Raw genomic sequence first — 18,710 nt, 5'->3', positions numbered from 1 at the left:
TGAGAGATTCACGCCGTAAGAGAATGTTTAAAAACATGATATCGAACAAATATGTCTAAAATTTAAAAAAAATTCTCACCAGTCATGAAATTCCCAAACCCCAGACATTTTTGCAACCCTGGACAGCACTAAAAAACCAGGACTGTCCGGGCTAATCCCAGACGTATGGTAAGCCTAATAATGACTCCACAGTAAGTCTAATTGTTAAAATTCTGAAGTCCAGTTATAGAGTAATATCTGTATAATGTTAGACACTGATAACTTGAATCAACTATAAAAGAAAGTTTATGAGAGAGCTTTGTACTGTAAACATTTCAAGGGCCTTTGTCGTCTTGATTTCCCTTTGAGAGAGCCCAGAATGCTTTTTGGACTGCAAGCTTTGTCAGTGAAGAGGGTTATCTCCTCATGACTTTGCTGCACCCATTTCCAATTTTGCATTAACTATCCCTACAGTTGGTTGGTTATGCTGTTAACATTTATTTATAGATAGAATTTTAAATTATACGATGAATTCTTATTTTCTTGGTAGTTAGAATTTTTATGTTCAATTCTGCATTCAATTTAAAGTAAACAGTTTAAATCTTATTGCCTGTTGATCTGAGAGAGGCATAGCTCAGTGACTTATTGAAATCATATTTGTATTATGGCTACCTTTATTTTGGTGATGTCATTAAGTTTATTCTGTTTTAGTTATTGTGTTATTTTTTTGGAAATAGTATTTTTTTTATTTTCTTGTTTTGTTCTCTGTAATGGTAAAGATTACCCATCTGTAATATATCACAAACATTTTTATTCAAGAGATTAAATTCAGCTTCTGACTAATGTTTTCATATTAATATAAATAAAAAATACAAATTGTGGATAAAGTATGTGACAAACATTTTCAGATTCAATTACAAAGAATGATGATGAAAATATTTTATGGGCATCTTTCAGGAATGGTCAAATAGATTGACAAATAAAAATTATTCAAATTCTTTTAAAACAGAAAAACTGAATTAACTTGTTTCTAAGAATTAAAGATTACCTGAGTGAAAAAAACAAATGTCTGAAGACAAAAGCCAGTATAGGAAATTTTTAGGGAAAAAATCCAATTGGAAGGTCTTCAAGCCAAAATCAGAAAACTTCAGATTAAAATCTAAAGGTTGGAAAAAACAAAAAATGGTTAAATTTTAAACAATATTGAAAGAAAAGAAAACAAAAGAAATAAAAGCTGTAATGCATTCCAGAGTGGCACACACAACAAACAAACAAACACACACACACACACACACACACACACACACACACACACACACACACACACACACACACACACACAATATGTAAAAGTACAGTCAGTATGGTTATATTTTATATTTCATCAGATATCTGGAATTATCATTTTATATCTTGTTTTAACTTTCATTTAGAATTTTTTTCACATATTTTGGATTAAAATACACAAGTTGATACAATGTTGTCAACTCTACAGTCACTTTTCACTCATTTAATAGCTATCCAATCCTAAAAGTTATTATTATGTTTAATTGTTTATGTGCTTTTAATTTTGTTTACTGTCATTTAATAACAGCTTTAATAAAAAAATAAAATAAAAATATGTGTACAATTTTACTAAATAATTTAATTTCAAAATGTATATAATTTTATATTTATAACTTTCATGGTTTTACTTTGACGGTTGAGATTCAATTAACTACACATCTCAGGAATGGTCGGCCAATTTTTATAAGACTACACCTCACTTATATCTGGCAGATATCATCCTCATCTCATTGGGTTGCATATTGTTCACAAGTTGAACAGATTGAAAAGTACACATAAACAGAATAAAAAAAAAATCTTTAAAACTATCTGTCTGCTTATTATGGCTAACATTTTAGCTATTTCATCATGAAAGTTTTGAATTCAATTGCAGTTAAAGGTGAACAATTTTTGATTAAAGTTTTCATCCACAATAATGAGCTGTTTTACAACTAAATTTGTTCTAATGTGTGAACTCATTACATAAATTAGTGTAAGAGTTATTCAGACAGTAAGTTCTATTAAAAGGACTATTAAAAGAGATCAAGAACACATTCAAATAAAAGTATTATTAAATACTTTTAGCGAACTACAAAAAGTACTTTAGTTATTGTACTCTTTGAAGTACAAATCTTACTCTATTTTTCTAAACAGTTCCCCCCATTGTTGAGGAACTTACTCTAAATAAACTATAATTTTTTTTCTAACTTGTACGTACACATACATGTTATTGGGAGTGAACAATAAGCAACCCCTTCCCATGAGATGAGAATGATATGTAAATGAGGTATAGTCTTGTACAGACTCAGGTCAACTGTTCCTAAGACATGCAGTTAATTGAACCCCAATCACCAAAGTACACCAGTATCCACTGTCTAGTATTTGAATCCATATAAAATCAATTAGCTTTTACTAGGATTTGAACCTCAGAACCTTTGACTTCGAAAATCAGCTGGTAAACAACTGATTTGCAATAAAGAGTTAACCACTAGACCAGCCAGGTAGGCTTAGTATAATTTTGATGATAAAAACAGCATTTAGTTAAGGGAATCCAAAATTTTTAAATAAAGAGTTTTGATTTTTTCTGATTTTTTTTAATGGTTTTTGATTTTTTTAATGGTGCATAATATTTAAGGTAAAAATGTCATTTCATCAATAGGGTCAAATTGGATCCAGATTTTTTTTAACAACAACCTTTTTTTTTCAATTGTGAATCAAATATGCTTTCTGAACCCAGTCAGCCAAACTAATAAAAACATTATTTTCACTATTATTAATAATAATCATTAATAATTTGTATTTAATAATAATATTCACAATTTTTATTTTTATTTACATGTATTTAATTTAATCTAATGAAATTATTTACAATAAGAAATTCTTAAGCTATAAGTCTAAATTACAACACTAGAAAACAATAATTTGCTCAGAAAAATGTTAAATGTTGCAATCCTTTACCAGCTTTTTCTACAATATATGATTCAAATTAACAAGAATACTTAAATTATACCTACCTTTAACCTCATTGTAACAGAGAAAGTGATTCCCCTCTAACCATTTTTTTTTAACCTCCGGGATCACAGTTAGGTATTGCTCCAGAGGATGAGATGAATGACAAGTAGCAGGTGGAAATACCATGCCTGACCGGGATTCGAACCTGGGACCTCCATATGAAAGGCTGAGATGCTACCACTTGTGCCATAGAGGTCGGCCAATTCCTCTAATCTGGATACAACTTTTATTACCAATTTCATGACATTTTTTGAAAATACTTTTTGTAATGTTTGAAATTTGATTTTCAGTATAAATTTACAGTCTGAAAAGTTTATAAAATTGTTCTAAAAACTGTAATGTTTTTTCAAAATAACCCTAAAGGGGAAATAATCTTATTGTATAATATTTTGAAATATTTATGACTAGAAATCATGGATGATTATTATGTACACAAAAAAATATTAGCAAAGATATTATTTTTTCATTAAGTGTATGGCAGATGGAGCCATTTTGTTTAACTAATATCTTTTTATTTGTTTTTTCCTAACAATGAAATAAATCACTTAGTTAAATCATGAAATATAAAATATACAGTCTAAGTACTGTTTTATAAGAAAAAAAAAATGAATCTATTATACAATCACATACAACTGAATAACAAACACAGATTTCATTTATCTGTAATCATTTCTTGTGAAAAATTTACAGATTTTCTCTATTTCATTTTAAGTTATTTTGACCGTTTACAGAACAGTACAGATAAAACCAACTTCTGCTGCTAAATAAACTTGATCCACTTATTTTCATCAACAAACAATCAAAACCGATGTAAATACTATACTGAAAAACGTTTTTTTCAATTCATTGGGAAACTCTTACGTAAGCATGTAATTTTAACTTTTTTTTGTCCTAAAAGCTGTTACTACTAAAAATCAAATCTATGAGAATAATTTTCCATAAGTTTCACACAAGCAAGTTAAATAATCTTTCATACCCTCAAGAACTTTCATTTTATAATTAACAGTGTCTCTTTATCTATCTGCAGTCTACTGATTTGTTTACATGTCCATCCTCAAAAATATATGAATCAAACATGATATTTTTGATATATTTATAACTACAGAATGTGGTGATTTCAAATAAATTTAATTTTTTATATCCTTTGAAATTAATATAGCAGACATAGGAATGGATAATAAAATGACACTAGGCAGCAGTTTTAACTGCTATATATAACTGACACCTTTTTTTACTGAATAGATTTGCTTCTTTTTGTAAATACTCACTGATATAATTTAGGCTATAATCATTATAATCACTACTATATTCCAAATCAAACATATTCTTACCCAAACTCAGAAAAACTGATAGTTTGAAATTTACCTCAGGATGTTCCACTTATTAAGAAACTACCATTTAAATAAGATTATGTTTACTTTCCACAATAAAGACATTTCTTTATTAACTCCATTATTAAAATAAAAGCTCAAAAACTAGTTCATATATATCATCTATTGATAAACAATCCAACATGTATCATATCACCACAGAAATAGTTCATTAATTTTTTGCTTTATTTTGTCTTACCCAGTCATTCTTATGGGTCTGATATAAATAAAGTACTTGAGATGTAAGTAAATCTAGACAGAGCTTTTTCTATAACAAAAATGATATTCACATAGCAGCCAATCCATCATTCAGTGAACAGAACGAAAATGTCACATTTTATAAAGTTATCACCTGCATTTTAGTGAGGATATATGTTTATACATGTCACAACATTTTATGAACATGTCACAAAATCATTAATCACTGATGAGTTACTTCCATCCTGATTAAAAATATGCATTCATCTCTTGAATAATTATAGCTGCAGTAGATATCTACTATTTGGAAAGTCTTGAAGCATTTTGTTTTTTTTTTCATTTCACAGTCACTCTCTCTCTCTCTTTATGAATAAATCATTCATTTATTCATAAAGAATAAATGCTTCTTCTCCTGCCTTCTCTTGCCTTCTTCTCCTTTCTCAATGTTCTTCCATAGGTTTTGACTTTCTTTGAATTCAAGATTAGTGCACGGGATTGTATAAATTTTCTAGATCAACTTGTGTTTGCTAATATAAGCAACTTCTATCACATCCATGGACTTTTGTTTCGTATCTGAAGTCTCTAAACTCAGTAGCCCAACAGAGTATTAAGGTTGTGGTCGCATAATACTGAGCCTCCTAATAATACACACAACATGAATTAACTAAAATTGAGTGCTACTGAAATACATATGTATCAGAAGATATGAAGGTAAGTACTTTAGAAGGTAAGTGACTGCTTTCCCTAGCAACGTTTGACAATTCATGCCTAGGTGGGCAGTAGATTTATGTTTATAATATTGGCTCTTCAGTAACTTATGATTATTTTCTGATGTTAGATTTTAATTCACATCCTAATCTTGAAGTTTAGAAATGTAATAAGCTACATAGATAAATCAAATTCACCAAAGTTGCTCAAAATGTATGAAGACTTCTGGTACAGCATACAAACTTTTCAACTGAAATAGAAATGAAAATGAACTATCGAATAATTAAAAAAAAAAAATAATAATAACTGATTTTTAATTTCTTTATAGTATCCCTTTTGAATTCATATATTTAAATGTTTTTTTTAGAAATTAACAATGAACATGAAAATAATATTATTATTATTATGCTACAGAAGCAGAGAAGAGTCTCATAACATAATAATGTATTCTGATATACCTGTGTATCAGAATCAAAAGCCTAAATAAGAGTTATTGTTCTTAAAACAATAGTAATGATTATAAATACTATCACTTGTATCAAGTTGATGACCTTGACACTTACCCCAAGGTCACCATTTCAGTGATCTCAAAAATAAAAACAATAATTAAAACACATACTATAATTAACTTTATGCTGTTAAGTAATAATAAACATTTTAACGCTTGTACAATATTGTGGTTGATTTATTGATTCTTGGAAAAGCTATTTTATTTTTCTTTTGGTTAGTTATAATTACATAATGATGCTTAAAAGCTATGCTAAATAATATTAATGTAATATGCTTCACATGTACAAAATGATTGCAATACCATGTGACTATTCAAATTCATAATCTCAATATTTTAGAGTTATCATTACAAATATCTGTACCATCTTTTAGTTTTTACACTTTACCTTAATTCCTTAATTTATTTATATTCATTAACATTTTTATAGCAGTCTTTTTTTTTTTTTTTAGCACCTAGAATATTGTTTATTGTTTCATGTATCATAAATTTGTTGATTTCAAATTTCAATATTATAGACATAATATCACTAATCATATAGAAAGAATTCCCACTAGTGAAAAGAATAATATTTCTGTTGCCTATAGAGGAAAACTTCTGGATATTTTTTACATTAAAAATTTTTTTGGGATGATCAAATTGGTGATTTCATTAACCAAAAAAAAAAAAAAAAAAAAAAAAAAATATTATCGTACTATTTTAATTTAAAGCACCTTAATAGAGTGCTATGAATCTCTTGGGACAGTCAGAATGAGTTTTCAAATACAAAGATGGACTGTCACATTATTGTCTGGGGTCCATAAGCATGATTAATGCAAACTGATATTTACAAAATTAGAAATGTTAACCTTTCCTTGTGTTTATATTTATAAATGTGCAATCTTTGCTAAAAAGAATAGCCACTGATTCTTAAAGAATAATAATATTCATCTATACTGAACCAAACCACAAAACTATTTTTTTGTAACTCAAAACAATACTTCAACCTACAAGAAAGAGCCTTATACTCAACAGCCATTTTTAATATATTACTGAATCATTTAAAATTTTTTTTCATAGATTTATTTAAAATATAGTTCAGAGATTTTCTTTTACCAAGACAATATTAGTCTGTCAATGAATTTTTTAAATAATATTTTTATTATTATTTTTTTTTAAATGGCTTTCACATCTCCCCTTACAGCCATCCCAACCACCCTGAAAAAAGCTTTAACTAACAGGGAAGCTGAGTCAACCTACTATTGTTATACCATTTAAATAGGCAGTGCCTCCTACAGCAAATAAAAGGAACATGTATGGTCATGTTTCTCAATTCACACTCAATAACCCATTAACTGTTTTATGGGTAAAGACATGTTCTTGCACAGTGCATCTGACTTTGAGTGACTGCATCTACTAAAAACAGCACTCATCCTTGTAGCTGTCAAAGGAAAAGATATTACAATGAAGATGCAGCATGTAGAATAGTCGCTTCTGCATTGCTTCTATACTATTACACATATAGTCCTAACACAATTCCAGATGACAGCACAATATTCAAGAATAGGTCTAACCATAGTCTTATATAGGTGCAAGATGGTAATTGCATACTGGAAATGCTGACTAACCCAAAGAAGCAAACCAAGATTCCTTCTGGAGTTGAAGACTAGCCTACTTGCATGCCACTGAAAATTAACTTTGAATCAAAATAAACCCAAGATCAGAAATACCTTCAACATGTTTTATTTGTTGCGTTTGTTGCTTTATTTGAGTGCTGAGCAACCGTGTAAGTATATTTCATCACAAAGGTTTTCCTAGAATAAGTTACAAGAGCTGTTGTAACTATGTTATTGCATACTACTCTATGTAATAAAGCTAGTAATAGAATCTTACTCAAACTTGAGATGTCTCAATATTAATAAATTGTCTAAAGTCTTCAGGTATCTTTTTAAATTATATATTTCAAAGAATGATAATTTGATTTCAATTGCAACAAAATCAAACTACCGTTTTGCAGAAGTGCTCTATTACAGTGTTAAGTTGTCATCGGTATTAAACATGTATGTTTACACACATTCTCATCTGATTTGGTCTGATAAAAAGTCAGAATAAATATTCATGAAACAAAGATTAAATTCATTGAACATTTTGATTGAATTCAAAGATTGATTCATTGAAACAAAGATTTTTAAACCTGCTGCCAGATCATTTTTTGGACACCCATAAATATAAAACTTGGAGATTGGTACTTAGTAAACAGAATTGATTTATAAAAAAAAAAAAAAAAAAAAAAAAAAAAAAAAAAAAAAAAAAAAAAAATATATATATATATACTTACTTACTTACTTACTTCAATATATAAAACTTACTTCAATATATTACTTACTTCAATAAAATAAAATAACCATTGTCAAATTAAAAAATTCTCTTTACAGTACCAATATTTCTTCTTTTATTGAGTTTTTAAAATAATTCTAACAAAAAAAAACTCAATTTTATACATTTTATACAAAAATTACCCCTCCCCTTTTTAAATTTTGCCTAAAATTTAATGATATTAATGTCCTAAGTATAGAAATCTTTTGAGCCATTTTTGAAAAATGTATGTCAAGTTAACCAGGGATATTAATCAAAATACAAGCCAATAAATGTATGTAGTTATGTACATACATCTTTCATAAATTTTTCTGATTTTTTTTTTTTACTAAGAGTTCTTGATTCTTCAACATTTATAAAAACTCTGATACCCAAAATTTTAGGTATACTTTCCCTTTATAATTATACTGCTATAGTCTGGAAAGTAATCATTGTTTAAGTATATGTACATAGCTGGCCTTCGCTGGAGAATTGTAGCATCTCTATTTTTGATCTAGAGGTTCCAGTTTGAGTCTCAATTAGGCATGGCATTTTTTCACTCGCTACAACATTTTTTCATTTATCTATCAACAACTGTTACTGGTGATCAGCTCGTAGTATGAATAAAATTATAATAATTCAGCTTGAATTTTTTTATATATAAAAAAGAGATTTAATCCTATATAAAAAATTTTTATTAATTTTTTAGTAACTTCTCTTATACGAAAGGTTTATATAGAAAAATTTCATGAAAAAAGCCGATAAATTTAAGGATATGTCATTAAAACTGAGGATATTAAGGACAGTTTAATAATTATATGCTAGTATATTTTTATAAATCAAAATTCCTTTAAAAACTTTTTATACCTTTTTCTTTATATAATACACAACAATTTAATGACGATCTAAGAATGTTAATAAAATAAAAATTAAAACCAAAAACAAGAAACAAAACGTGATTCTGCCCGTTTACAAGTGAATATTAAAATTAACATAGCGGGAGTGTGAAGTGTGTTTTATGTTATTTATCAAGGTAGCGTTTTGTAAAAGGTAGAGGGGAAAATGAAAGAGATGGAGAGATATCGTTAATGCCAGAGTAGGGGAAATCGGAAACTGTTTAATACACTATACCATCATGTCAGTTCAGTTTAACGCGAGACTCGAGGCGCGGAGTTTATGTGGGCAATGTATGCCATTAAAGTGAAGTGAACATACTGAATACGGTAATAAGAGCTGTAGGATGACCAAGGACAGGCTTCAGGATCTCCAGACAGTAAGCGACTGTGTTTTTTTAATTCTTTTTGTTACGCAAATTAATTTTACGTTTAACTTTAACGATTTTATAGTATTTATTTAATAAAGGCGGGATTTTTTTTAAAGGCCAGATTTAAGAGAAAAATGAAACGAATTGTTGTTTACATGTGTTATTAAATTTGTCAAAAATTTTTTATATATCTAACTATCCCAAATATCTGCTTATTAAGTTACTAATGTTGCGTGATGATAAGCACATTTTTAATAATAATACTATTCATGAATATTTTCGTGCGTACTTTCAATATTATTTAATTACATTGAATATACGTTAAAAAAAGGTAATACAGGTATGCAATTATTATGTCAGTAAATAAAAATTAGCATCTAATATATTTGTTAAAAAATAATTACTTAATTGAGTGAATAGATTTAGCAATTTATCAAACATTGACGCGCGCGCGAACAAACACATTCACAAATGTATGTGTAAAACCTATGTGGCTAAGTAAGTAGCGTTTCGACATTACGTTCAGAGGTCCTGGATTCGAATTCATAGCAACAAAAAAAAAAATAGTCATGAGACAACTTTTTGTGTTATTTAAATTCATACAAAGTTATATGTTAAAAAAAGAAAAAAACATTAAAGAAAAGTATTTCAGCATTCATTATTATTCTAAGCCAAAGAATAAGGGCAAAAGTTACATTTTGGCTTTATAATTTAAAATTATTTCATAATAAAAGACCATAACATATATGTATGGGTTTTCAATTATCAATTAATTAACTTTTTAAGTAAGAGTCGGATGAAAGTTTTGTAGTTCAGCTGATTAATTCTATATTCGGTTCAGTACTAGGTACAAAAGGGCAAGAATAGTTTTCCTAACAAAAGCGCGATTCTTTTTTCGAGCTGTTCTTTAGTAGCTAGAGGAAAACAAAGTGTAAAATACACCTAAGAAACTATCTTAAATAACTGAACAATAATATATTTAAGTATCCAGAAATATCCCTAGGAATTCTGGCTAGGGACTATCTATGGAAATTGAATCTTGAGTTACTCCTTTGAATGGATTTATTCATTTCGTCCTTATGTGACGAGATCGTCCTTTTGTCGCTATTCCTTTCCTTTCCTTTTTTATATCCTAGTTCCCTTCTTTTATGAGGGGTTTTATGTGTTTTGGTTAAACCCGTAAGATCAGTGATAAAAGAATTTTAACCTATTTTGTTTGTGCGTTATCGATATTATTTACATTAAGTTTGCTATTAGAGATTTTATCTTTCGACCTGTCCGGGGACTTTGTTTTATATCCGGCAGCTGTATAAAAAACACATTACTGAGATTTTTTATTAGGTAAAGCCAAACTTATAAGGTATAAAAAATTGGATTTACTTGAATTCGTTACAAAAAAAATCTGATGTGGACACCATATGACTTTCCTTGTACGCCTATTAAATTACATATATACATTTTTTGCTGCACTTCATATAAACTTATTTCATTTGAAAGTGAGATACGAATTCTTTAATAAAGTGGACAGTTACAAAATTGCGTTGTGATGGTTACCATATTGCATCACATTTTTGTGGTGTCCGTATCAGAATTTATATTAGTTTATATATTAATTTTGTTTCACGTTGTTCAAGTAGTTATGTAGTCTAAATGAGAACGTGTCGGATCTGTAATCATCAACACATCGGTTCTAATCCGATTTCATATACGTACATTTATTTTCATTTTTTTTTTTAATTTAAATATATTGATTTATTAATAATTATTAATCAATGTAAAAGTTTTTGAATTAAAATGAAAATTAAATAAAATTTTATTTCACTAATAACTTCTGAATTTCTTTCATAGTTTTTTTTTCAATCAGAGATTTTTTTTAAATTAAAAAAAAAAAATGTTAAAAAGAAAAGGAAATGAAGTCGGATTCGAACCGATGTGCCTTCCCCTTGTAAGATTCAAATATTTCATTAATTAAAATTTTATTTGGCTATAACTCTGGAACCAATGAAAATAATACCACATATGATTTATGTAGAGAATCTCTCAATGAGGACTTACTACTACAGTTAAGAAAAAGTCCAAAATCCAAATTTTTTGGATTTTGGGCTTTTTTGTACACGTTTGGTCCAGTCGATTGCAATCAAAATGTGAGGTGCGCAACTAGATGTTACAACAGACCTAAATCCAAAATTTCAACATTCTACGGCGAATCGTGTTTGAATTATGCGAGATACCTACGTACGTGCATACAGATGTCACGCCAAAACTAGTCAAAATGGATTCAGGGATGGTCAAAACGGATATTCCATTGAAATCTCAAAACAGAAATTTTTCGCGGTTACAATGCTTCCTTTACTTCGTACAAGGAAGTAATTACGTTTTTGCATATTAAAAAAGTTGTCAAACGATAAAATTTTTTATCAAATTCTTTGATGTCTCGAGAACAGTTTATCTAATTTTAATAAATAAAATATCAAAACAAGATTTAGCGTTATCAGAGTTTTATTATCAGAAACTATAACATGATTGTTTTTTTACAGAAAGTAATTTTATGTTTTTTCCTATACACTCAATATAATAAAATTATTGAGGTAAATTTTAACACTACAAAAAACTTCTTAAAAATTCGATAAATACTTTAGCAAAAGAATCATTTAGATCGTCAATTGATTTCTGGGTTCAAACATACAAAATATATGGTCATTCTTATGTAATATAAATACTAAATTGTAGGTTAAACGGTCTTTTAAAAATAAATAGGAAAGAAGGAATCGTTCAAAAACTGCTTACAAAATTTTTATTTAAAAACAAAAATTAGACGCGTATTTCTATTTTTAAATAATCAGTAGTAGACACTGAGAAATATATATGAAGTATATATATGAAAGTATAAATAACTTAATAAAATAATAATGTATATAAATGAAACTATAATATTGTACGTAAATATAATTAACATCGCAGCTTTGCCCGTGCTATATGGTTACTTGCGTTTCCCGTAGCGGTCAATATTTTTATTTTATGTTTTTTAGTCAAGTAAGTAACTGGAGACAGATGCATCCAATCACATATACAGTAACAGTGGCAGTGGCTAAGTTGGTTGAACCACAGCGCCGTATACCTTCGCACACCTTAAACAAATCGGAACGTGGTGGCAAACCTCCACTACTTCATATATATATATATATATATATATATATATATATATTTATTTATTTATTTATTTCGAGATGAAATAAATCCAGAAACCTTCTCAGTTATGCCAAGAAATATGGGTAAAAATTTAGTAGCGATAGATTGGGCAGTTTTTTGTTTATCCTGAACAACCCTCCTCCTAATAAAAGAGTTAAATTTACATTAAATAGAACTAATCTATCTATAATAGTATAGATAAATTACTTTATTTATTGTACATTTAATTTTATTGTAATATTATTCATTCGATTGTTTCAAACCATTCAGTTCAAACTCTGTTCATAGTTCATTAATTCAATTCGTTACAGTTTTTTCTTCAACCGGAAAACCTGCACTACTATGTATATTTGTTTTTTTCGAGATAATCGAGGTAATATATATATCCAGAAACCTTCTCAGGAAGGAACACGGGATAAAGTTTAGTAGCGGTAGATTAGGTAGGTTTTTTGTTTATCCTGAACAAAAAAACCCTCTTTCTCTTTATATAATAGTACAAATAAATTAATGGGAAAAACCTAGCAAAGTACTACATGAATTTCCCGATTACACCGGTCAATTCATACAGTACCTTGCACAGCTTTTTCATTGCAAAAACATTTTTGTAAAGTCGGAAATTCAAACATTAAGGGTCTGACTTTTATATATATATATATCTTTGCACAGCTACGTTTCGGTGAAGTCGGAAATTCAAATATTAAGGGTCTGACTTTTATTTATATATATATATATATATATATATATATATAACCTATGACACTTTCGGTGACGTAAGAATTACAACGCGGGGTCATACATCTAAATCGGTTCATCCGTTGAGCTGTTACGGTGGAAAAAACATATATACATACACCCTTAATACATTACACTCCTTTTGGGTGGGCAGTCGTGTAATAAATCAATCTTTTTATAAAAAAGTAACAAAATTTTACTAACATAAACTTTTTAATGTTCATTATAAGACATAACGTTAAATTAAAAATTACAAATTTACGCTTATAACAAAATACATATACGCATAAGTAATTTTTTATTACTTTTCACATTTTTCCTTTATAAAAATATTTTTTTTCTGGTCTATTGTAATATGAAATTATAGCCTTAAAATAAATATGCTTATTGCGTTATATGCTTATTGCGTTATATTCTTATTGCTAATTTTTGAAAAAAAATATAAGTATCATGAAGTCTTGAGATTGAAATTTTGTTGCTTAATAAATTTGCGACCAATAAATAAATAATAAAGTTTTGTCTAAATCTAATATTCCTTCAGTAAGAAAAAGAAAAATTTCAACAAAACTTTTCTGCATTTTAAGTCCGGGATCTATAATTTTATAAAATTTAGACATTTCTTGATAGCTCAATATATGAATTACAAACTTTCAAAATATTTTTGAAAAATATTTAAACCGAAGGGTGATGGAGCAAAAGAACAGTAAAACAAATATTTCAATTTTAAGAGGTGGGGTTGATCTTTTGAAAACATTTTTTTCGATTATTATGTATGGGTTGTAGGTAACAAATTTTCTTTAATAAATCTTTCTCAAAAGTGCCTCTGGAGAAAATCGAATTTAGTCTTTCCGCGATATCAACCATAACAAATTTTGAAAAAAAAATTAATGTGATCAATGCTCCATTTGAGCCAAATCTGAAGAAAATCGGTTCGGTCAATTCTGAGATATAAAACCAAAAGCAATGAGACACACATACATATGTTTTTTGGTCTAGATGAATAATTGGACCCTAAAACATAAAGATTCTAAATCTGACATCACCATACTTTCCCCTTTAATGTAGCTATTCTAGCTGTATTCTCGAGGAAAATAATATTTTCTGATAAATAAACAATACGAATATAATATCCTAACACAGTGCTAAATTATTTATTTGTTAACGAATAATTTTTATTATTTAATTATATATTAAAAAGATTAACTAATTAATTTACTTTCTTAAATACGTATATATTAATTCCCCAGTGTCTAATGATGTAATTATTAAACAATAAATTAACAATTAATATAATCCACCTTACCAGCACGTTGATATGTACTCTAGATCTTCGGATTACTTGGAACCATCATCGGGAGTTAAAATTAATACATTTTAAGCCAAAAGTTTAAAAAAATCATAGTTAAAATTTAGTCCCGGTCCTACTAGTATACTGTATGCTAGTAGGACCGGGACAGTCATGAATATTTTTAAATTTTAACTATGATTTTTAAAACTTTTGGCTTTAAATGTGTTAATTTTAACTCCTGATGATGGCTTAGATAGAGTACGTATCAACGTGCTGGTAAGGTGGATTATATTAATTGTTAATTTATTCATTTAACATATCAGCGGTACCATCTTTGAAAAATTAATTATTAAACAATCGAGATGACCATCTAATTTTAAATTTTAAGTTAGTAAAGAGGTTTTGAGTGTTTTCTTATTTATATACATGCAAAATATTCTCTTATAAATAATAGAATGCGTCTGAAAAACAGATTATATTGTCTTTGTAATATATACCTTTTCCCTTTTTGGGAAAAAATCAAACATTTACGATACAATTCCTTAAGGAAATACCATAATTACATAAAAATGTATTAAAAAATAAAAAATGGTAGATTAAATAGAATATTGAAGTGAATTTTAATTATTTGTTTATTTGAAAACTGTGCGTAAGTATTGGTTTGGTACATACATTTATATATATGTGGAGTTTGTTAGTGCACAACAGTAATTCTCTAAAAAGCAGTCGGACTCTCTTTGAAGAGATATTTTAATTTTTTTTCTCTGGAGGTTTTAAAAATTAAATACTAATAAGAAAGGAAGAACGTTGTTATTTTACTGTTTTTTTTAAATCGTCATTTTAGTGAACTTTTTGTTTGACTATTCCAGTGTATGCTTGGATTCAGTTTATTTTCGCTCCTGTAATTTCGGAACGGCTGCTTTGATATTCATTCTGTAGGAATCAAATGTATCGATGCTACTTTTTCAAAGTCGAAAAAAAACAACATTATTTGAAAGATCAAGCAATTTATTAATACTGCTTGAAAAGCGGATTTGTATATACGTATATTTATATATGTTTTTCGAGTATAAATACATATATTAATAGGCATGTAAAAGTAACATTTTTAAAAAGATTAGAAAATATTAATAAAAAATATTTTGAATACGCTAAAAAATTATTTAATAAGTAGATATTAAACTTAATATCATAAGAATAAATAAATAAAAAAATTTTTTTTTTGAGAAATTTCGTGTTATATGGTCTAATACCCCAAATATAACTGTGCACCTAAATAAAAGCATCTGAATCTCAATCAATAAAATGAGATGTAATTTTTTTTCGATATTGTTAGCAATGAAACTTTGTTCGCAGCTGATTTTTATGTTTCATTCTCAACAGTACTTTTTATTTTCATAGCCGTTGAAGCTTTAGTTTATTATTCCTTTCAATCGGGTGACAATGGTTTTATCACTTAAAAGCTCGTCTTTTTTCGAAGTTCAAAAAAAAAATTCTTTCAGAAAGTTGGTACAACAAGCAGAACTCTTAAGGAGTAGTATGCGCAGAGAACTTACTAATCATAAAAAATAACTACGCTAGTAAAAAGTAACTGTAGTGCATCGGTTACAAAATACAAATTTTTCTAAATGTGTTGAATAATGGCAATAGTTTTTGGATTTTATAAATGAAAAAGAAGACATTTTTTTTTTTTTTTTGATGAAACGTGGTTTCTTTAGTTCGGGGCCACATCAACACTAGAGCATTCGAGTATGGTCTTAGAATAATCCTTATGAGACCTTGGAACTACCATTACACGGTGAAAAAATATGAGTTTGGTGTTTTGAGCTATGAAAGAAGCTGTGTTATTTTTCAATAACAATTCTGGATGAACTAAAATATAACATAACTAAATTTGCAAATGCGATCACTCCTTTGGTGCTTCAGCATGTATTTTTAAACATGTTGAAAAGTGTTCAGACATGTCTAAAAGCAAATTATGGCCATATTAAGCATGTTCTGTAAATAAATATTCTTTATAGTATTTTTCATATTTTTATGATTGTTGTTTGAGTATAATAAATTAACTATTTGTAAACAGTAGTGCACAGTTTCATTTAGGACATCCGGTATTATAATTGTGGCTGAATAATAAATTTGTATGTCTGAATCCTCAATACATGTTAACATTAAATGTTTACAATATTTAAGTATTTCATACCCTTTATACAAATCTACGTCTAATTTAGAGTAAATAAAACATTTGTACAGAATTAATGTAACAATGTAGGTATGCTAAAACAGCATATCTGTATTTTTAACATGCATATCAGATTTATTACGAATTTTAATTTCTTTTTTCCCCGCGGATAGGCCTTCAAGGAACATGCAAATATCATTTCATGCAGTTTCTTTCTTTTTATTCCAGAGGTTCTTCATTCTTTCGGACTGTTTAGCTCTTCTTCTTCAGTCCATTCTCCTCTGCTGAGTTTTTACTTCCTTTTATGAGGTAAAGTAAGTATTGCGATCGCGAAAAATTTCGGATTTCAGATTTCAACGGAAATATTCATTTTGACCATCCCTGAATCCATTTTGACTAGTTTCGGCGTGGCATCTGTACGTACGTATGTACGTATCTCGCATAACTCAAACACGATTAGCCGTAGGATGTTGAAATTTTGGATTTAGGACTGTTGTAACATCTAATTGTGCACCTCCCCTTTTGATTGCAATCGACTGAATCAAAAGTGTCCAAAAAAGCTCAAAATCAAAAACGTTTGAATTTTGGACTTTTTCATAACTGCAGTAGTAAGGCCTCATTGACAGCTTTTCAATGATATATCATATATGCTACTTATTTTCATTGGTTTCAGAGATATAGTAAAATAAAATTTTAATTTGAGTTATTTGGATCTTACAAGGGAATGCACATCGGTTGGAATCATACTTTACTTTTTTTAACTTTTTGTTTTTTAATTTAAATAAATTGATTTATTAATAATTATTAAACCGTGATTGTTAAACAAAAAATTACAATAAATAATTATTCAGTAACAATAAAAAAAAAAAAAAAAAATCAGTTGCTATTAGTCAAATAAAATTTTAAGTACATTTAAAAATGTGTATGTGTAATTTAATAAGCATTATTACATATGTGTATATGCAATAGATTTGGTGAAACATCGGATTATTTAATATTAATTGAATATTATAATTCACAATTGTATTATTTTTGGATTTTCTAGTTTAATTTTATTCAATTATTCTGGGATTTTTGTTTAATTTTATCTACATTAAAGTTAACTACAGAGTGACTGAAAAATAGATCCTCACAAGAACAACATATACGCTGAGGTATACATGCCCGATCTTTAATAAATTCCAAAAAAATCTTATCTTTAGCTTATTACTCTTCTGATATTATGGGACAATATTGTCCCTAAGTCGTAGTTGATGATCATTTTGTTTATTTGTTTCAGCAAGTCATGAAGATACGAATAATACTGATCGAGTGATTAAGGGACTTTTAGTCTATCCTAATATTTCATTTAAGATTGTTGAATTAATAATTGTATAATTATTTGATGTTAATAAAAATTAATATTTCAACAATTGTGTAATCGTCCACTTTATTAAAGAATTCGTATCTCACTTTCAAATGAAATAAGTTTAAATGAAGCGCAGCAAAAAATGTGTATATGTAATTTAATAGGCGTACAAGGAAGTCACAGTGTCCACATCAGAGTTTCTTCTTTTCAGCTGCAGGAACGTTTAATTCAAAGTTTTTCTTTGCATTCTTTTCGATTTAGACAGTCATTTTTTGTAGTGTTGGACTTTTTGAGTTCTTTTTTTCTGTTTAATACAGCCACCTTGACCTTTATAATTTCAGAATTTATTGAAAATCTGTTCATTTAGCCTTGATAGTTCATTCGGACCATGTATCCATAGAATTTTAGTCGTCGTTTTTTTTTAATGTTACTTGCAATTGTATCGTACATCTCTTTAATTGATCTCAGTCTGTGGCTTTCTTGTGCTTTTCTTGGACCGTAAATACTTAAAATTGAGTAGATTTTCTGTTCGTTATATTTGTAGTTTCCATGCCGT

At 28.0% G+C, this 18,710-nt stretch overlaps 1 protein-coding gene across 4 annotated transcripts in view; it reads left to right on the top strand.

Moving 5' to 3' along the window:
* The first annotated feature begins 9,306 nt into the window (after window positions 1-9,306).
* Window positions 9,307-18,710, top strand: part of LOC142324086 (syntaxin-like) — a 206,194-nt gene continuing 196,790 nt past the window's right edge. For all 4 annotated transcript variants that reach the window (XM_075364719.1, XM_075364718.1, XM_075364720.1 and 1 more), the window contains exon 1: window positions 9,307-9,427. In XM_075364719.1, coding sequence (XP_075220834.1) covers window positions 9,395-9,427 — 33 coding nt within the window. In that variant the 5' untranslated portion in view covers window positions 9,307-9,394. The remainder of the gene's footprint in view (window positions 9,428-18,710) is intronic.

The sequence above is a fragment of the Lycorma delicatula genome, chromosome 4 (genome assembly GCF_047948215.1).
Source record: "Lycorma delicatula isolate Av1 chromosome 4, ASM4794821v1, whole genome shotgun sequence".
Classification (NCBI taxonomy): Eukaryota; Metazoa; Arthropoda; class Insecta; order Hemiptera; family Fulgoridae; genus Lycorma; species Lycorma delicatula.
The sequence above is the reverse complement of the archived record's forward strand: the minus strand, read 5'-3'. Positions and strand labels throughout refer to the sequence as shown.